Here is a 21,679-nt window from a genome sequence, read left to right as displayed (position 1 = left end):
TAAGACCGGCCCCCATTACTCCTGTTTATCTCTTGCCTTATCTGGCCTTGTGAGACCAGAAATAAGCATTTTGTCACAGACAAGGCTGTTTGACCTCATCCTGCTGTAGGTCATTGTTAGGCATATTCTTTCTTCATCATTATCTACCCCCTCCATCTGTGCCTTTCCAGAGGCTGTTCTGATCCCTATGACCCTTTTAATTGGGGTTTGTTCCTCTGTCTCTGTAAAAGTGGGAAACAGATGTTTATATCTACTGTTTGTACAGGTGTATCTAGCTTAACTTCATCCCCTCACAACATCTTATCTACTTGCCCGTAATGTCTACCATTGTTTTGCTGTCACATCTCATTCTGACATACAATTTTAGCTAATACAAAAACAATTATATATTTCCTCTACATCGTTTCCATTCTTGTTGACTCAGCTCTTGGCTAAAACAATTACACACTGGTGTGAGCTCATTTACTTTGTAAAATTGAATTGCAGCAGTAACATTATTTTCCCCACATCCCACAATTCTAATCTATAACTTTGTGTAATCTATTAACCAACAACTAACTAGTGGAAAAGTTGCTGAGGACCAAATTTGCACTAAAATTAGCAAAGTGTAAACATCATTGGAATAGTTATTTACCCACATATAAACTGGGATGATGATAGTATTGAGCAAGCATTCTTAGATTCATAACAGGAGAATTTCCCACACCAGTATGTGCCCATGCCAACAAAAAAGAGGCAGTAAGAGACCTGGTTGTTCGTAATGAGATTGGCCAAGTAGATCAATGGCTAGTGAAGGAACATTTTGGGATGAGGACACCATGTGAGGATAATCAACTGCCAGAGAGCAGACGGCAAGAATGGGGCTTGGCGAGATAGACTGCAACCAAAGGTTGGCGAGAAGAGCAGGAACTGACGGATGTGCTTTCTTTGAAGAGATGGTGCAGGTTCAATCAGAGTATATTCCTTCCAAAAGGAAAGATTAGAGAAACAAATGCAGAACTCCCTGGATCAAGAAGGTTATAAAAGTTAAGTTCTATAGTTAATAACCCATAGCTAAACATTTTATATTACTTTATGTTCCTAGCACCTATATTGCATATGTCTACACCAAAAAATTGTGAAGGACACATTCCTAACAGCAGACTCCAGTCAACATTCTTGGCCCATGGCTTATCCAAGTTCCACGTGCCGAATCCTGACGGCGCCACGTAATCACCACGGCCACCCGACAATCTGCGCATGCACTGCGCTCGGCGCCTGTCATCATCGCGGAGCCGCACGGCCATGAGGCGCATGTGCAGCTGAGCGCGGAGGCTGCGCCCTCGAGGACTACAATTCCCGTCAGACACGTGGGGGCGGTGGGTGATTGGCGGAGGCGCTGCCAATGGGGTGTCATTATACTGCAGTGGGTACGCGCTGTTGGCGAGGCTGCAAACGTGCATTATGGCGGACAATGTGGAAGGGAATAGTAGCGGTGCTGCTGGTGGAGGCGGCGGCGAGGGAGGTGGCCCGTCCCTGGAGGAGGAGGAAGCGGCCGGGATGGCCGGTTTCGGTATCGGCGGGTTAGTGTTCAATGTGTGTCTGTTGCTACTGGCTGTGCTCGGGGTGTACAGACTGTACCGGAGGAGGAGGGGCGGCTCGGAGACTGAGTGCAAGGAGCCTGACTTGCCCAGGATGAAGAAACGCGATTTCAGCTTGGAGCAGCTGCGTGAGTACGACGGGCTCCAGAACCCACGGCTTCTGCTCGCCGTCAATGGCAAAGTCTTCGATGTGACCAAAGGAAAGAAATTCTACGGACCTGGTCAGTGCAACAAAACGTCACCCACCTAAATAAACAAAATAATGGGCTTCACTACCACTGCTGTGAAATGCAGATAGTCATCTGCCTGTGCAACTTCGCTGTACCCTGTTTGCTGATTATGGTTTAGCTATATTCTTGTTTGCATTTCCCACTCATTTATTGTTGGGTTTGTTTGTATACAAACTATATACGAAGAGCAATACTTTGTAATGGGAGTATGTTCTCTACTCTAATATTCATCAGTTAAGGCAGAGGGTGAAGAGAAAGAATTCCAAATTAGTTGCAGAGTTGTTTGTGCTCCCCCTCATGATTTCTGATGATGTGAGTGGTGATTTATTTGGCAGAAATATTCTGCGCAGTGAGATCTTGATACAGTCCTGAAGATGGTTTCGTGTATAATGCTTTAATCGGTGGATCTCAAAAATGGATAGTAGCTTAAAATTGTTTAAGTTGCTTTATGTGGTTTCATTATGTTCAGGCGGTGAGTGAACTCATTTCAAACTGCGGAGGGTTAACTCCATTTTAAGGTTTCTCGGATTTTCGAGAAGATTACTTTTTAATTCAGTTGTTGCCATCAGTTAGGCACACTTATGCAGGGTCTTCAGCTCAGAACATAAGTCGAGAAAGAGGTTCAACTTTCCTACGTTTACTTTGTAAAAATCCTGCCAGTGAGATTTAGTTTTTCTCATTCACGCCTTTGCCTCTAGGTTTGTCTATTTTACTAATCTTTAGCTGATCTATCGTCTATAACCAGATAAAAATACTGTCTTGACTCATGCTAGGTCTCATTTACCACTCTCTTCAAATTCTGGTCTTTCAAGCATTCCTGAATTTAATTGCTCTGATGATATTGGAGGCACTCCTTCAGTAGCCTTGCTCTCAAGTCTGGGATATACTCTTTGTATCTCTTTTCCTTGTTTTCCTCCTTTAAGAACAGCTTTAAAATAGACCTTTTGCCAAATGTTTAATTGTCTGATGTAATGTCACCTTAATGGCTCAGTATTGTAATTTGTTTTATATTTCTCATGTAAAAATCTTGGGACACTTGCGTGTACTAATAAAGAACAAAGAAAGTTTACAGCCCAGGAACAGGCCCATCGACTCTCCAAGCCTGAGCCAATCCAAATCCACTGCCTAAACCTATCGCTCAACTCCTAAGGATCTGTATCTCTCTGCTCCCCATCTACGCTTACATCTGTCCATACCCACCTTAAATGAATCTACCGTGCCTGCCTCTCCTACATCTGCTGGCAACATGTTCCAGGCACCTACCACCCTCCGTGTATTCCCCCTTAAACTTTTCACCTCTCACCTTGAACGTGTGAGCTCTTATTACTGAATTCCTCACCTTGGGAAAAAGCTTATCTCTATCTACCCTGTCTATACCTTCATGATTTTGTACACCTCAATCAGGTTCCCCCTCAGTCCTAACCTACTCAACCTCTCTTCATAGCTAGCACCTTCCATACTAGGCAACATCCTCGTAAACCTTCTCTGCACCCTCTCCAAAGCATCCACGTCCTTTTGGTAATGTGCCGACCAGAACTGTACACAGTATTCTAAATGCGGCCGAACCAAAGTCTTGTACAATTTTAACATGACCTGCCAGCTCTTATACTCAATACCCCATCCGTTGAAGGCAAGCATACCATATGCCGCCTTGACCACTCTAAGCCACCTTCAGGGTACAATGGATCTGAACTCCCAGATCTCTGCTCAACAACTTTTTCCAAGGCTCTTCGTTTTACAATATAGCTCGCTCTAGAATTAGACCTTCCAGAATGCATCACCTCACATTTGTCTGGATTGAACTCCATCTGCCACTTTTCCCCCAACTCTCCAGTCTATCTATATTCGCCAGTAGGTTTTGACAGTCCCCTGTGCTTTCTGCTGTTCCATCAATCTTCGTGTCATCTACAAACTTACTGATCAGATCACCGATGCCCTCTTCCAGATCATTTATGTATATCACAAACAACAGTGGCCCTAGCACCTTTCTCCATTTTGAGAAACTCCCTTCAGCTACTACTCTGTCTACTGTTGCTCAACCAGTTCTTTATCCACCTAGCTAGAACACCCTGCACACCATGTGACTTCACTTTCTTCATTAGTTTACCATGGGGTACCTTATCAAACACATTGCTAAAGTCCATTGAAATGACATCTACAGCCTTCCTTCATCTATCAACTTGGTCACGTCCTCAAAGAACTCCAAATTGGTAAGGCATTATCTCCCCCACAGAAAACCATATTGCCTATCATTGATAAGCCCATTATGTTCCAAATATAAATAGATTCTATCCCTCAATGCATTCTGCAGCAACTTTCCCACCACTGAAGTCAGGCTCATGGGTCTGTAGTTACCTGGAATATCTCTACTACCCTTGTAGAGGGGGACAACATAAGCAACTCTCCAGTCCTCTGGCACTTCATCTGTGTTTAAGGATACTACAAAGATATCTGTCAGCACTCCAGTTATTTCCTCTCTCGACTCCCTCAGCAACCTGGGATAGATCCCATCTGGTTCTGGGGATTTGTCCACCTTAATATCGTTTAGCCTACCCAACGCATCCTCCCTCCTTATGTCAATGCGATCCAGAGTAAACTATCTTTAATCTCAACCTTCTTCATGTCCTCTCAGTGAACACTGATGCAAAGTAATCATTCAGAATCTCACCCATTCTCTCAGGTTCAAAACATAACCTTCTTTCCTTATCCTTTGGCGAACCAACCCTTTCTCTAGTTACCCTCTTGCTTCTTCTATAGGGATAAAAGGCTTTGGGATTCTCCTTAATTCTGCTCGCTTGTTATTTCATGACCCCTTTTAGCCCACTTGATTCCTCGTTTAAGATTCCAACCTCTCCTGATATTCCTCCAAAGCCTGTTCTGTTCTTAGCCGCCCGGACCTAATGTACGCTTCCCTTTTCCTCTTGGCTAGTTGCACGATTTTCCCTGTCATCTATGGTTCACAAATTTTGCCTTTCCTATCCCTTGTTTTCAAAGGGACTTGTTGATCCTGCACCATCTTCAACCTGTCTTTGAAAGCCTCCCACATATCAAATGGCTGCCCCAATCCCAGCTCCGGCTGAATTTTGATATAAAAAAGTCAATTTTTATAGTCCGACCTATACTATGTATGAGGTGACTAATCCTTCATAAAAGCCAGAAAGAAAACTAAATTTGTGGATGAAATTTGCTTTCCTTGTGCTGTTGGATAATATCAGTGTAGTGTTACATGATGACTGCCATTTAAATCACCACGGTTTGAATAACAAATAACTTTTTTGTTGGGTTCTCTTTGAAAACTGAAGAGTACAATCATGAGGCTGTGATGTCTTTTCTGTATAAAATTGTGGAACATCTGCTAGAATTTAACTGTGTTCAGAAGATTTCAGTAATTTACATAATTAAGTCTGAAGTAGTTATGCCCTGTCCTTCAGTCTAGTAGTTATACGGACCTGAAAAAGTTTCATTTTCAGTGAGTAATGCCCAGTAGGTATACAGTACATGCATGACTGGGTTAACAGCAGTTCTTGGCAAAGTGAATGAAAGTGCTAGTATTAATAGACTTGTCTCATTTTCCTCAAGGTTTTTAAAAACTGTGTGTTAGTGTCTGCCCAAACCCTTTGTGCTATGGAGTCATTTCTTCAAAAAATATCCTTTCATAAAACAATCTTTCAATAGCATAATCGGTGTGTATCCTCTTGGTAATGACCAAATTTGAAATTGATCAAGTTGGTGCTTGGTTAGAGATAAAAGAAACTGCAGATGCTGGAATCCAAGGTAGTCAAACTGGAGGCTTGAACACAGCAAGTGAGGCAGCATCAGGAGGCAGAGCAGTCAACCACAGGTGTAAGCTTTCTTCAGGACTGGGGGTGGATGTAAGGGGAGCTGAAGATAGAGTGTGGTGAGGTGGGGATAGGTGAACACAAGTAGAGGGTACAATCTGGTTAGTCAATGGGATGGATGGAAAGGAGGGCGAGGGGTTGGGAACTGAGTTGGGTGATAGGAAGGGAGGGTATTTGAAATTGGAGAACTGTTGAATCCTCAGGGCTGTCGGCTGTCGAAGCGGAAGACAAGGTATTGTTCCTCTCACTTGTCGTCTGATTCATTGTGGCAATGGAGGAGGCCAAGGATGGTAATGTCAAAAAGGAAGTGGGAAAGGGCATTAAAATGGGTGGTCACTGGGAGGTCAGGTCGACCCCTGCAGACCCAGCTGAGTTGCTCAGCGAAACATACCCGTAGTTTACATTTCGTCTCCCCAAAGAGTGAGGCGTAGCTGGGGTCCCTTCTAGTGTCCATGATCACCACCTGGATTTGGAGGAAATGGGAGGAGTTAAAGGAAACATTATTAAGGATGAGGACTAGTTCGGCAAGGCAGTGGAGGTTATTGGTGGTGGGGGACTGGATGGGTCTGTTGGTGAGGAGGAAGCTGAGGGCCTGAAGACCACCCTTGTGGGGTATGGACATGTACACGGACTACAGGTCCATAGTGAACATAAAGTGCTGGAGGCCAGGGAACTGGAAGTTACCAAAGAGGTGGAAGGCATGTTGGTGTCACAGATGTAAGTGAGAAGTGCCTGAATCAAGGGGGAGAGGATGGAGTTGAGATAGGACAAGATGAGTTCAGTGGGGTAGGAGCATGCAGAGATGATGGGTCAGCCAGGGTGGTTGGGCAAATTACATCAACGACTGCAGCATCCTGCACCCAGGCTGAACTGGAGCAGTTCATCGGTTTCACCCACAACTTCCACCCTGCCCTCAAATTCAATTAGTCCAACTCGGACACCTCCCTCCCTTTTTTTGACCTCTCCATTTCCATCTCCAGTGACTCCAGACAGACGTAGAGAAGACCACATTGGGAGCACTGGATACGGTAAACTAGGTTGGAGGAAAGGAAGATGAACCTCTGTCTTACCTGGAACGACTGTATGGGGCCCTGGATGGAGGTGAGGGGTGTGGTGTGCCGGCAGGTTGTGCATTTTTCTGGTTGCAGGGGAAGGTACATGGGGGTTTGGGGGTGGAGAGAGTGGTGTAAATTAAGGATTGGTGAAGAAAACGGTCCTTGGGGAAGGCAGAGAGGGGAAGAGTGGTGAGGTCGAGTTGGAGTTGGCAGAAGTGTTTAAGGATAATGTATTGGATGCGGAGACTGGTGGGGTGGTAGCTGAAGACAAGGGGGGCGCTGCCTTTATTGCATTTGGTGGGGCAGGAGGTGGTTCAGAGCAGTGGAACAGGGAATGAAGGCGGTGCGGCGGAGGGCTGTCTGGATGACAGAGGAAGGAAAAGAATGTTGTTCAAGATAGGTGGACATTTAGGGTGCTTGGGAGTGGACTGTCTCCTCCGAGCAGATGTGGTGGAGGTGGAGAAAATGAAAGAATGGGATGGAGTTCTTGCAGGATACTGGGTGGGAAGAGGTGGATTGCAGGTAGTTGTGAGAGTCTTTGGGTTTAAAATAAGCATCCATCTGGAGACTGTCACTGGAGATAGAGATAGAGATGGAGAGGTCAAAAAAAGGGGAAGGGAGGTGACCAAGTTGGACTAATTGAATTTGAGGGCAGGGTGGAAGTTGTGGGTGAAGTCAATGAACTGCTCCAGTTCAGCCTAGGTGCAGGATGCTGCAGTCGTTGATGTAATTTGCCCAACCACCCTGGCTGACCCATCATCTCTGCATGCTCCTGCCCCACTGAACTCATCTTGTCCTATCTCAACTCCATCTCTTCCCCCCCCCCCCCCCCCCTTGATTCAGGCACTTCTCACTTAAATCCGCGATACCAACGTGCCTTCCACCTCTTCAGTAACTTCAGTTCCCTGGCCTCCAGTGCTTTATCTTCACTATGGAAGTCCTTATGTATGTCCATACCCCACAAGGATGGTCTTCAGGCCTTCAGCTTCTGCCTCTCCAACAGATCCATCCAGGCCCCCTCCACCAATACCCTCCTCTGCCTTGCCAAATTAGTCCTCATCCTTAATAACTTTTCCTCCCATTTCCTCCAAATCCAGGAGGTAGTCATCAGCACTAGGATGAGCCCCAGCTACGCCTCCCTCTTTGGCAACGTCGAACAGCCCCTTTTCAGTACCTGCACAGGAACTGTGCTCCAACTCTTCCGCCATTACATCAGTGACTGCATCGGTGCAGCGTTCTGCACTCAGACTGAACATAGCCTCCCATCCAGTATCCTGCAAGAACTTCATCCTGTTCTCCCAATTCCTCTGCCTCCGCTGCATCTGCTCAGATGAGGAGACATTCTACTCCCAAGCATCCCAGATGTCCACCTGTTTTGAACAACAAGCTTCCCACTCCTTTCACCGCTTCCATTCACCGTTCCACTGCTCTAAACCCCCATCCTATCAAACGCAATAAAGACAAGAGTCCCCCTTGTCTTCAGCTACCACCCCACAGTCTCTGCATCCAACGCATCTTCCTTAAACACTTCTGCCAACTCCAACTTGACCCCACCATGAAGAACATCTTCCCCTCCCCACCTCTCTGCCTTCTACAAGGACCTTCACCAATCCTTAGTTTGTGACCACTCCTCCCAAACCCCCAGGGACCTTCCCCTGCAGCTGGAAAAGAGGCAAAACCTGCCGGCACATCAGGGCCCTAAACAGTCCTTCCAGGCGAGAGAGATTCATCTGCCTCTTCTCCAATCTAGCTTACTGTATCTGGTTGTCCCAATGTGGTCTTCTCTACATCAGGAAGACCAAACTACAGGTACATTTCACTGAGCATCTCAGCCAGGCCTGCAGGGGTTGACTTGACCTCCCAGTCACCGTCCATTTTAATCCCTCTTACTAAATGCTTTCTGACGTGACCATCCTTGGCCTCCTTTGTCGCAACGAATCAGACTGCAATTTGGAGCCTACAGCCCGGAGGACTCAACACTGAGTTCTCCAATTTCCAATAACCTTTCTTCCCATCACCTGACCCCCTTCCCAGCCTCCCCCGCCCTTCCACTCCTCTCTTCGACTGTGCCTTCTAGCCACCAACCTGATTCATTCCTTCCATCGACCAACCAGGTTGTACCCTCTACCCATGTTCATGTACCCCACCTCACTGCCCTGCAGCTCCCCTTACACCCATCCCCAGACCTGAAGAATGCTTACGTCCTAAACATTGACTTCTCCACCTCCTGATGCTGCCTGGCGCTTGCTGTGTTCTTCCAGCCTCCTGCTTATCCACATTGGTGCTTGACCATACTTTGAAGCATTGGCAGGTGTTATGCTAGGTTTATTCTCAAATAAGCCACAACCTTCTGATTTGGTTGTAAGAGTGCTGCTGAGCCATGGTTCACTCCATTGTGGAGCCATCTAGAATTGTGAAATGGTTATTACATGGGCAAAGGCCATTTGTTCTGTTGTCCTTTTTATTTTGTAAGAACAACTTAGCTAGGCACATTATTCTGCCCTTTCCATATAACCCTGTAGTTTTCCTTTGTCAGTTAGGTTAATGTCCAATTCCCTTTTGGAAGTCATGATTGAATCTGCTTCCACTATCTGATCAGGTGGTATATTCCAGAACCTAACCACTTGCTGTATTGTGTTTTTCTTCATTCTTTTTTTGTTGTTAATCATTTTAAATTAGTGCTCTGGTTCCTGGCCCTCCTGCCAATGGGAACAGCTTTTTGCTATCTATTTGATCCAGAATAAATATAATTTCAGGTACTTCTGTCAAATCTCAAAAGAACAACACTAGCTACATCAGTCCATTCATGTAACTGATCCTCATCCTTGAAAACATTCTCCTAAATATTTTCTGCACTGCTGCAATGTGTTCACATCATTCATAAAGTAAGGTGCTCCGATTGGTGCCTTAGCAATCATTTTTGTAATAATAAATTTATATTGTCTTCCTCCAACCTTCTCTTACTTAGTCAAAACCTATTCAACTTAAACATGGGTATGTCCTTAATAAGTCTGGCATTCCTTAGATAATCTACACTTGTCCAAGAGACTATCAATTTGACACAAGATTATTGTATTAAGTTACTTTCCCTACCGTCCAGGTTAAATTGATTGACTTGTCATGGCTGAGCCTTGTTTGTAGAAGAAATAGTGTTTACAAATTTCCAGTCCACTAGCATCACCCCAGCATCTGAGGAAGATTAGAAAAACTGTAGCCATGACCCCTCTAAACTTCCACTAGTCCTTCCCTCAATGTTATGGATGTGTCTGTTCCACCTGGTAACTGATCAACTTTAAATACAGCAAGCTAGTCTCCCAGTTGCCTCTAGTGTACTAGTTGGTTTCTGTTAGCAATAATTGTCATCTGTAATCAATCTTACTGTATCTCAAGGACTTGCTAATCGTTTTTGAATCTGGTTTCTGATGAGTTGTTATGTTTTCATTGGTAGGCTCAGTAGGGGAAATCTGAGAGATAAGGTTCAGCTAAATTTGTACACTGTTTTGGTCCTGATTACATCTGTTTTCAAAATCACTTGAAACAGAAAATTTGCAATTCTCTTTTAAGGAACAATTTGGGGTAATCTATCCTTCCTCCTATAGCCTATTATAAGATGGAGCTTTATCAGATTTGCACAGACAGTTTCAAATTATTGTGTTAGTTTGTATGTCGTAATGACTATAGGATACATAATGTGTACAAAAATGTCAGTGACAGAATTATGGATCAGGTAATGAGAAGTTGAGGTTCCCTGCATGTTAAGCTTATCACATTCTCAATTTTACCACGCAGCTGATGGGTATGAGGAAAAAAAGTATGTGTGGAGGGTAGTTGTAGTCTTGAGTAAGGATGTTCTGCCTATGTTGGGAATGCAATTTAGCACTGGATTAGTGGTGCTGGAAGAGCACAGCAGTTCAGGCAGCATCCAACGAGCAGCGAAATCAACGTTTCGGGCAAAAGCCCTTTTTGCCCGAAACGTTGATTTCGCTGCTCGTTGGATGCTGCCTGAACTGCTGTGCTCTTCCAGCACCACTAATCCAGTATTTGATTTTCAGCATCTGCAGTCATTGTTTTTACCTTGCAATTTAGCAGTCTGATTCCTGGAATGGTGGGAATCAATTTATGAAGACTCTGGATCGGTTGGGATTAAGTTCACTGGATTTTAGAAGAATAAGGGAGAATCTCCAAGGAACCTGTAAAATTCGAACAGATCTAGGCTAGATAAACACAGGATTTTCCTGATGCCGGAGATGTCCAGAACCAGGGGGCCACAGTTTAAGTAATAAAGTAGGCTACTTAGTCATAGAGATGTACAGCACGGAAACAGACCCTTCAGTCCAACTCCTCCATGCCGGCCAGGGATTCTAAATTAATCAAGTCCCATTTGCCAGCACTTGGCCCATATCCCTCTCAACCCCTCCTATTCATATACCCATTCAGGTGCTTTTAAAAGTTATAATTGTACCAACCACTTCCTCTGGCAGCACATTCCAAATACGCACTATTCTCTGCATGAAAAAGTTGCCCCTTAGTCCCTTCTAAATCCTGTTCTCCTCTTTCCTCTCTCCCCCCCCCCCCCCCCCCCCCCCCCCCCCGTGTAGTTCTGGACTCCTTCACCTCGGAGAGAAGACCTTTGCCTATTTACCCTATCCATGCCCCTCATGATTTTACAAGGTCCCCCCTCAGCCTCTCCCTATTTAAGGCTGAGGAGGTGAAATTTCTTCACACAGAGTGGGGCCTGTGGAATTCTGTCATAGAAAGCATTTGAGGACAAAACGTTATTTTCAAGTACGAGTTACTTTTAGTTCTGTAGGCTAAAGGGATCACATTAGAATAGGGTGAAGGCGAGAGCAGATACTGAGTTGATTGACCATGATCATATTTCATGACCGACCATGTAATTTAATACTCTAATAAAGTGCCTACTCCTGTTTTCTATGTTTCTATGATAGGATTATTTGTCAAAATGACTGACTTATTAAAAATGTACAATAACTTGATTTGAGTGGCAATGTGTAAGTAGGAATTTGTTAAAATATTAAATTGTTAGACTATAAATCAGTTTTAGAATTCCATATCTAAGTATTTACATACAGTTCAATCAGTGGTTGTACATGACTAATCATCTCATACTAAATTACTTTGCAAGAAACTGACATTTCATTACAGTTCTCCAAGTTTAAATAAGTGTGGTAATAGAGTGCTTCAAAAATGTCAATTAATATAGAATATTTGTGTAGGCTCCTGGCAATTTCGATCCACTTGCAATTTATGAAGAGATCAAGGTCTGTATTTTGAAGTTTGAAATTTTAATCTTTTCTCTCATGACTTAAATTAAACTGGACGATATACTGCTACACTCAGTTGGAGTGTTTCTATCATGTTATATGAAGTTATTTCTGAATTTAATTCTTGAAGTAGCACCTGAGTTTGTCGCAGGTTAGATTGGCCTTTTAAATGTGTTATAGCTGAAAAGAAAGCTGATTTGGTGCATGAGAGTTTAAGTTGAGCTATTTGAAGCACTCTCCTTCCTCTATCAGATGATTGCCATTGCTATGTAACAATTTATGATGGACAAGAAATATGCACTAGATGTGCTGTTTTATGTTAGATGTTTAGCAGTCTTGTTAAGTTGGCTCTACATCGAGGTCTTGATCATGTAAACAAAAGTACTCTTCTATAATTACTAAAATCAATTTTTATTTATTATATTCTGGTACTTTTACTGTTTGTAGTCAAATTTTGTTACTTTTAATTTATGCAAACTGGAAATGAGTGGCATTTAAATTTTCCACATACAAACTGCTGTACTTTTTTATGTTCTAAACTGCTGAGGGAGTAGTGGGGCCAGGCAATTGGACCAAATTTGAAGGTTTGGTTAGAGAAGAAAGATTCAACTGAGGGGAGGAATGGTTAGTTAGGTGGGAGGAAGTTAGAACACTGGTAAAAGTTTGTTGGGTAGGTATATGGAAAGAGGCTTATTGGCATTAGGGCCGAAAAAGTTCTTTGAGGATCTCAAACAAGTTTGAGGCTTAAAAGGAGCAGCTACACTGTTGTAACAAATGACAGAAGGCCTTAGGACATAGAAGGGGAGCTGTAGAGGAGAATGAAGAGAACATTTGGGAGAATAGTTTGTGTAGAGATACAGGGAACGGATGAAGAAGAGGAAGATTAGTTTGGTGAAATAAAAATTATTGAAAAGATCAATTTAAGTTGACTATAGAATTAGTGAGGACGGCATTACTAAAATATTAGAATTGGCAGAAGCAGTAAATCTAATAAAATAAATTAGACTGAAAGCTAAGTTAAGAGAACAATTTGACTAATGGATTAAAAGAACCTTTTCATATCTATCAATATTAAAAATCAACACTTAGTCAAATTTGGACCGTTCTCTTTGGAGTAAAGACAGTCGAAAGGAGATTTTAATAGCACTATAAAGGCTGAGTAGATTTCACTGGTGAGTAACAAAGACCAACAGACTCGGTAAAGATAGTTGCATAACGAGCTTTACATTTTTACTTTACATGGCCCAGTTGTGGAAGCTGTATTTATTGTTGTCAATGCTATTTATCCTTCAATGGAAAATATGGAAATACTTTTGAAACCCTATGAAATAGATCCAGGTTGTTTTGTTTGGACACATTCAAATTATGCATTGTACGGAGATGCAGTGAATTAGTACAATGGACGCTTGAGAATATTAGCTCTGTTACAAGTAAAAGTAGCAGTATAGCTTTGTTCTGCAATCCCAATGTAAAAACATCACAAAGTTTAGATCATATTTGCAAATTGGTGAGAGATGGGGCCAGATATATTAGTCTACCTTCTAAATCACAATGATATATACAATCAAAAGCTGCAATTAAAAGAAAAAAAAAACATACTACTCTGTCATCCAAAGTTTTGTTCATGCTCAATCACCCTTAAGTGTTTAAAAAGGTTCTGTGTTTTGTGGTATAATGTATTTTACTAAAGTATGGTCAAATTTCTGTTTAAACTAATTATCCTGAATTCTTAAAATCATTTTGATTCTCATCTGTAGCAGTTTGGATCAATTAGAGGTCACAGTGCAGTTTGACTCTTTAATTAATAAACTAATTTTTAATGCCTTTGTATAAGACAAATGATGGGTGTTCTTTAATTTTAGGAGCCATATGGAATCAGGCGTTGTGCAGTATTTATCACATGAATAAAAACTGATGTAATTCAATCAGACTGCATTTGTAGAGGGAGAAGAGTAGGGTTAACATTACAGTTCTTACGATTGTTAGAAAGTTGTCAGTGCTACTGAAAAGAAGTCCAGAGAATGAATTCAGCATGTGGTGAGATTAAATGTCAAAGCAGTTGAAGATGTGGTGAGAGTAATTGTTTGACTGAGTACCACCAAGTTATCTGATCATGATGGATCTGAAACAGGGAACATGAGTTAAAACATATGGAATTAGTTGCTGACAGGTCTAGTGATTATGAAAATGATCTCTGAACATTTTAATCAAAGGCAAATGCAAAACTGATTGGAATGGAGGTGAAAAAATAAGAAACAAATAATGGTGGAGAGCAGACTATCATCAAGATGGTGGGCAGTCCTAGCAGAGAAGTGGTAGTGACAAGCAAACAAACTAGTTGCTTCATTGCATATTACTCAAGCATGAACGTTGGCTAGATTACCTGGAAAATACTTTTTAAAACAAAAAATGTCAGTCATTCATCTGAACCATAGGAAAGGCCTCTCTTAATATCTCATCCAAAAGATATCTCACCTGAAAATATAATTGCAACCTAGCTCCGTGTTTGCAGTAAAGTTTGCTCTGACACCTTCCAGCTCTGAGGTATGATGCTGCTGGCTTGTGAGAAGCCAATGCTAAATTAAATGTTTGGGCAGTGTGCTGCTGGTGCTATTTTTGTCATTACTAGAATTTCTGCTGTCATTTTTCAAACACTAGCACCTGCTTGTTTAGGGTGATTGTGCATTTTGGTACTTTTAAGCTGGCCACTTGCTGGTAAATGCAGCAAAAATAGTTCACAGTGACTTATAATATCTCCGAATATGTCTCTCAGTATGTTCACCCTTTACTACTCCATCTTCAGCATGGGAACTGCTGCACTTTCCTCTAAACCCAGCATTTCTAGAACATCAAAATATATTAGTTCTTCCACGTATCTACCAGCTTAGCCACCTTTTTTTAGTTTTTTCTCCTAAAACTTATGCATGCATTACTTGGTATTAAGAGCTACTGAGGAAAAGATTATTACAATGACTTGAAAACAATGAATTAACTGGATTAATTAAGTGAAGCAGAGAGATGAGGGTTTGTCTTGTGAAGAGAAATTGAGCACGTTAGGCCAAACTCTCCAGAATTTAGATTAATGAGGATATCTAACTGAGGTACTATATATAAAACGTTAAAGGGGATTGATAAAGTCAATGTAGAGAGGATGTACCCCCTAGTGGCACAATCTAGAATTATTTTAGGGTAAGAGGTAGCAGATTTAAAATAGGATAGGGAAGTACTCCTGTCAAAGGGCCATGAATCTGTGGAATTCAGTATCCCAAAGTGGGGGCGGTGGGACACAGAATAAATTTGAGGAGAGAGACGGGATTTAAATAATTTTTAGTGTAATTGAAGGGGAAGGCGAGAAGATAAGAAAGTGGTGTTGAGGCTGAAATAAGATCAATTGAGCATATTGAATGGCAGAGCAGGCTCAAAGGGCCGGATTACCTACTCCTCCTGGTTCATATAAGGGGCAGAAGTTAAATGTCAGTGTCATTTGTTGTTTGGTTTTTACAGCAAACTGTAATTCAACAAACTGCAGTGAAAATCCTGACTTAAAACTTCAGATTGGTGGTCTGCAACTTCTTATTTGTTGCTTCCCCATTGGATCCTCAAATCATGTTTTTTTTTAAGTTTTGATCCTAACGCAGAATTACACTTGAATTTTACCCTCCTGATTGGATCTGAAATCAAAATATGCTTGCCTACTTATTTTTTAAAACAGGTTTTAAAAAATAAAAATCATTATGTCTCACCAAAAGAATGCACCAAGTGTCGCTGGTGTTGAGTTGAATTTTGAAACTTACTAGACAGCTTAAGTATATAAAATGAAAGGCCTGCTTAGTTTGAATGAAGTGCTCCGCTATAAAACATATACTTATTCGTGCTTGTATATTTTCTATTCGTCTGTCCATTGTTAAATGTTATAGCTGCTGACTAGCTGAATTGATAGATTTCTAGGACCTTTAATTCTTTTTCAGTATGTCTGCATCTCTGTGGCGATAATGGTTTAAGCAACTGATCCTGGTAACGTGTGAGCAGGCTGATTGTAGTTGGTGCTTTACCCTCACACAATTTGTCTTGCTTACACCTTGATGAATTTGAGCACCTTAGGGACTGAAACTACTTGTGTAGTTCAAGTGTGAGCGTTTAAGATTTAACCCCAAATTGAAGTATAATGCTTGGCAAATCTGTACACACAAACATTACAGGTATGTTACAGCGAAGGAAGAAAATTAATGTAATACCTTAAAGTATAATCTCGACCAAGCAATCTTGGTGCTTTGCTAAATAAGACAATGAGCTTTTTTCAGCTTCCTCAACAAATGCTAAGGAAGGCAGTCTCTGTATGGGTAAATACTTTGGGGAATTTTTAGCATTGAATTCCCAAAATACCTTTAAGTGGCCTGCTACAGAGATAAGGTAACTGCAGACGTAAAGAAAATTTATGTGCAGCAGATGTGATGTAACACCTAAGAGTTTCTAAGAAACTTAACCTGTGTTAACCTTAATCTTTCTTCCTATCTCGGGCCTGGTCTTACCCTCGCTATGTCCCTCTTTTTTTTTTTCCCGCCCCCCCCCCCCAACACTTCCTGTCCTGTGCCCCATATTAAGCAAGCTGAGTTAAACAGATTAATTAAAATATTATTCTGAAAAATGTATGGACATTTATTAAAAAGGAATCTAATTTCAGTTGTTAGTTCAACAAAGAATTTTACTTTGGCGACAATCATAATCTTTGAGGTTTGTAAATGTTAGATTATTCGGGTTATGAGTGGATAATCTTTCTTAATTCTAATAAGACTGTTAATAGTTCTGACATGTAACATAGTTTGTGTTGTTCTTTTGAGTGTAATAAACTTTGAACACATTGTAAATACAGCTGTCAATGATTTTTTAAACAAAATAACAGTATTACTAAATTATGACGGGAAAAATTCAAAATGATATAGCTCAAAAAAAGTGTGCAGTTTTTTTTTGTTTCTTATGTTTTGTTTTCTTACTTGTCATTGTTTGTTTATTTCCATAATAACATAGAAGCAAGTGTAGGCCATTTGGCCATTCATTAGGATCACGAGTTGTCATCCAGCTGAGTGTGTTCCAGCTTTCCCCTCAATCTTTTGATGCCTTTTAGTCCCAATTGCTACATCCAGCTCCTTGAAATCATACAATGTTTTGACCTCCATTGCATTCTGTGGTAGCGAATTCCATTGGCTCACTATGCTCTGGATGAAGAGATTTCTCCTAATCTCGTCCTAAATGGTTTACCCCACATCCTTGATTTATGACCCATGGTTCTGGGCTCTCCTGTCATCCTGCATCTACCTTGTCTAATCCTAACCATTTGCTAAAATGCTTTTAACATGGTGGACAGCATCACATCATGGAAAACCCAACAATATTTGTATGGTAAGGCTTGTTTGGTTTGACTAACTGGAATGACTGCTAAAAGAAAGTAAATCGAACAAGTAGCTCCAACAGGGCATGTCATGGCAAAAGGCAAGCAGCATCTGTTGTATTCTTGGTAGCAAACAGCGAAGGGGTAGGATGGGAATCTGTTACATTTTGTCATGAGTTTACGTGTTAGTAATTCCTTTTGAGTCAAAGCACCATTTGCAGCAGCTGAATAAAATACAAATTAAGATCAAGATGTGTTGTTGGATAAATTGGATAAAACTAAGGTTCCGAACCATGGTGGAGAATAATTTTACCTAAATGTTGGTAGAAATTTTAATGAAGTACATTTACCTGTATTATTGAAATTGATGCATGTGGCAAAAATGGAGTTTGTATTGGCATGTTAGCAATTTATAGTTGCCTCTACTTTTGAAGAATATTTAATTTGTAAATTTTTTAAATTTGATTTTCAAGTCTAATGATTAGTTTGACTTGCATCTCAATTATTTTTCTCACATTTACTGCCCATTATGTAGGTTCACAGCCCCTCAAGTTGCTGCTGTCTTCATTGCATTTGAAATTGGTACTTGAAGTTTCTCAGCATAGCAAACTATTTAATTTTCTTGCAGATTATTTGTAATATACTATTTACTGTTCTTTGTCATTTTTATTACATCTTTGAGTCAACCTTTTGAGGGCTAGTTTGATTTTTGTGGGCTACTTTTTATAGTCCTTTAACTCCTTTTATTCATCGTGTAGTAACATTATTTGTGTTGAATTTTTTAAGGGTCACCTTCCTTGGATAATGTGATTTGGAGGTGCCGGTGTTGGACTGGGGTGGAGAAAGTTAAAAGCCACACAACACCAGGTTATAGTCCAACAGGTTTATCATCCACTAACTTTTAGAGCGCTGCTCCTTCGTCAGGTTGCGAATGTGTATCTGGTATGAACAGGTAGGGAAAAGAGTTAAGTTCTGAGTTTTGTGAAACAATAAGATAAGAACTTAGTTAACAAATGGGGTGCTGAAGGCAAGGGTAATGGGTTAACAAGGTAGAAAAGCATTCATTATGTAGTGTCATGTAACAAGATGAGGTAGTATTCAGTATGCAACGTCAGTTAACAAGGTGAAAAATATTCATTGTGAGGTCAGTTAGTCATTGTGTAACAGCAGATGGCTTAATCTTTACTATTGACACTCTCTGATTGAAATGGTCACCCAATCAATATGTATGTTGCCTTATTTGGATGCTCCTCCCTGTGAAATGGCTATATAGTTCATTGAGAAACTGCTCTTACAGAGAAGGCCATGACCTCATGGTCTCTGTGCACAGGGCGATCTCGCTCGGTCTCTCTCTCGCGCTCTCTCTCCCGCGCTGGCGCGCGCGCGCTCTCTCCTGCGCCCCCTCTCTCGCTCTCCTGCGCCCCCTCTCTCGCTCTCCTGCGCCCCCTCTCTCGCTCTCCTGCGCCCCCCCTCTCGCTCTCTCCCTCTCTCGTGCGCGCTCTCCCTCCCTCCAGGGCCTGGAATAAAGATAAAGGAAGTAAAACTATAGTGTGTCTCCGAGTGTTTCGCTTCCACTGAGTGGGGAAATGGGACGATTAGGTGGTTGCCCTGATGAAGGAACAGCACTCCGAAAGCTATTGCTTCCAAATAAATTTGTTGGACTGTAACCTGATGTTCTATAAGTTTTAAAAAAAACATAGAACAATACAGTACCTAACAAGCCCTTCGGCCCTTGATATTGTGCCGACCTGTGAACTAATCTAAGCCCATCCCCCTACGCTATTCCATCATCATCAATGTGCTTATCTAAGGATTTCACGCCCTGACCACTGAGTAAAGAACCTTCCTCTAACATCTGTCTTAAATCTGTCACTCCTCAATTTGCTGCTATGCCCCTTGTACATGCTGACGATATCATCCTAGGAAAAAGACTTTCACTGTCTACCCTGTGTAATCCTCTGGTCATCTTGTATCCAGCAAATCCCCTCTTAGCCTTCTTCTCTCCAATGAGAACTGAGCCTTTCCTCCTAAGGCCTTCCCGTCAGACCAGGCAACATCCTGGTAAATCTCCTCTGCACCTTTTCCTATCCTTCCACATCCCTCCTGTAATGGGGCAACCAGATCTATGTACAATATTCCAATGTGGTTACACTAGCGTTTAAAGTTCTTGGGTAATGTAGTGCAAATACCCATTTGTGTGTAATACACTTGTGTAAAAAGATGTTTTTGTTAATTTATTAAAAGTACATCTCCCAAACTGTTTCCAAAATGAAAATTCAAACAACTTTGCACAAGGTACCTTATTTGGTATGAGTCTTGCATCAGGAACTCCCTTTTAAGCTTTAATTAAAAGCAACTTGCACTGTCTCACATTCTTCAGTTTTGTTTGCCAGTGTTACGATTTTTCCCCTCAGTACTTCCAATATATTTGCCAGCACTCATTTTAATAGAATACTGACTTCAAATCATCCAACTCTGCAACAAAATGAACGCGCACAACCTAATTCTGCAGCACCGAGCTAACCATTAGCTAATGATTTATTTGATTCACATGCTCTCATTTCTGTGATTCTTTTACCAAGCTAATGCTCCTTTTCACATGGTCATCTGTCATTTTAGTGACAGACTGGGTGGAATCTCTTGGCACAGAAATGTAGTTACATCAAATACCTAGGTTGCTTCATAGGAGTAAGTAACTCCCTCTCATTATCCTTCTCCCCACCCAGTGCCATAATCTTACAGTTGACTCTGAAAGTCTGCATTTAATCCTCTTGCAGAATGAAATTCAATTAATTAAGTAACACTAATTTTCAAGTATGATATCAATCATATTGGAGCTCCATTTAGTGGTGCACAAGATGAGTCAGACCAGGGGAGGCAGTAGTAATGTCAATGGGCTGGTAATCCAGAACTATAGACTAATATTCTAGGAAGTGGCTTAGATCCCACCATGGTGGGTGGTAAAATTTGAATTCAGTATAAAGCTGATCTCACGGCACTTGTGTAACCACTATCGATTTATTGTAAAACAAAAATCTGGCTCATTGAAGTCCTTGTCCTGCCAACGTGTGCCTCAAGACTCTCACCAGTATGGTTGATGCTAACCTAGGCAGTAATGCCCAAGTCCCATGAAGGCTTATGAAGAAGAGAATGTCATTTTTCAATTTTAACTTCTAGGCTAGACAGAATGGGAGTCAAATCTTATGCTGTTATCATGATCCTGATCCAAATGGACCTCAAGGACTCCACATTATGTAGCAGCATTGTCATTTGCATGCATGTTACAGTCTAGAGCTATAAACAGTGATGATCGTGGTTTTGATTTTCTTTTTATCACATGGTTGACTGAGAACTGCTCCCATTATTATTGCCTGCTGTTGCACTACTTTGGAAGGGTTTGTTTGTTGATAGTCATCCTGTTAGGTCATATTATGAATTAATGTTCCTTGGTTGTCATGTCCTGAAATGGAACTTGTACCAGAGCTTCTGACTCAGAAGAAGGGATACAATTCACTGCACCACAAAAACTTCCCATGCAGAACTGTTTTAAACTAATTGAAATGGCGGACAATGCCAAATATTCTCTTTCCACAGTTCTAAGAGAATGATGCACTGTAAAATTGGCTGCTGTATCTTGCACATGACAACAGTAACTGCAGTTCAAAAATTACTTAATTGTCTGTGACAGCATTTAGAGGCATCCACTGGTCATGAAACGTACTAGGTAAATGCAAGACGTGTTTTTCCAGTCTTTCCTGAATACATTGTAAGCGGGAATATTAATTACCAATTTGTTATTTTGAAGCGTTGAAAAGGGTATTGGATGGTTATTTGGATAGAAATAATGTGCAAAGATATGTAAGGAAAAACAGGAGATTTGGCTGTACGCAATAATGCTCAAATGAAGAGCTGTTCAGACACGTGGAGCTAAATGGCCTTTTCCTGTGATGTAGCACCCTTTTGTGGTCTTGTGAACTATAGAAATACACTGGATGTCTGAAATATATGATCAATTTCCTCGACCTGGAAGACCAGATGACGCTATAAATTGGTTACTATCATTGACTTTAAAATTTATTATATATCTTAAATCAAGGTTCAGGTATGGGTAAGAAATTCCCCCCAGTTTATACAAAGATATACATAGCAAATTCAGAAGACGTGTACTTCAATAGTGTCCTCAGCCCTTTGGGTTACCCTTGGTAAATATCTTTTAGTCTTTGGATTCCCACAAACAGAATTAGAAGAATTTATCAATATCCTCAAAATCATTGTCCTTCCATTAAACTTCAAGCTATAACATA

At 41.3% G+C, this 21,679-nt stretch overlaps 1 protein-coding gene across 1 annotated transcript in view; it reads left to right on the top strand.

The window, feature by feature from the left end:
• Positions 1-1,401: 1,401 nt before the first annotated feature.
• Positions 1,402-21,679, top strand: part of pgrmc2 (progesterone receptor membrane component 2) — a 46,082-nt gene continuing 25,804 nt past the window's right edge. Inside the window, exon 1 of the mRNA XM_072584153.1 lies at positions 1,402-1,801. Within this exon, the coding sequence (XP_072440254.1) occupies positions 1,444-1,801 (358 nt within the window). The 5' untranslated portion in view covers positions 1,402-1,443. The remainder of the gene's footprint in view (positions 1,802-21,679) is intronic.

The sequence above is a fragment of the Chiloscyllium punctatum genome, chromosome 14 (genome assembly GCF_047496795.1).
Source record: "Chiloscyllium punctatum isolate Juve2018m chromosome 14, sChiPun1.3, whole genome shotgun sequence".
Lineage (NCBI taxonomy): Eukaryota > Metazoa > Chordata > Chondrichthyes > Orectolobiformes > Hemiscylliidae > Chiloscyllium > Chiloscyllium punctatum.
This window is presented reverse-complemented; position numbering and strand designations above follow the sequence as displayed.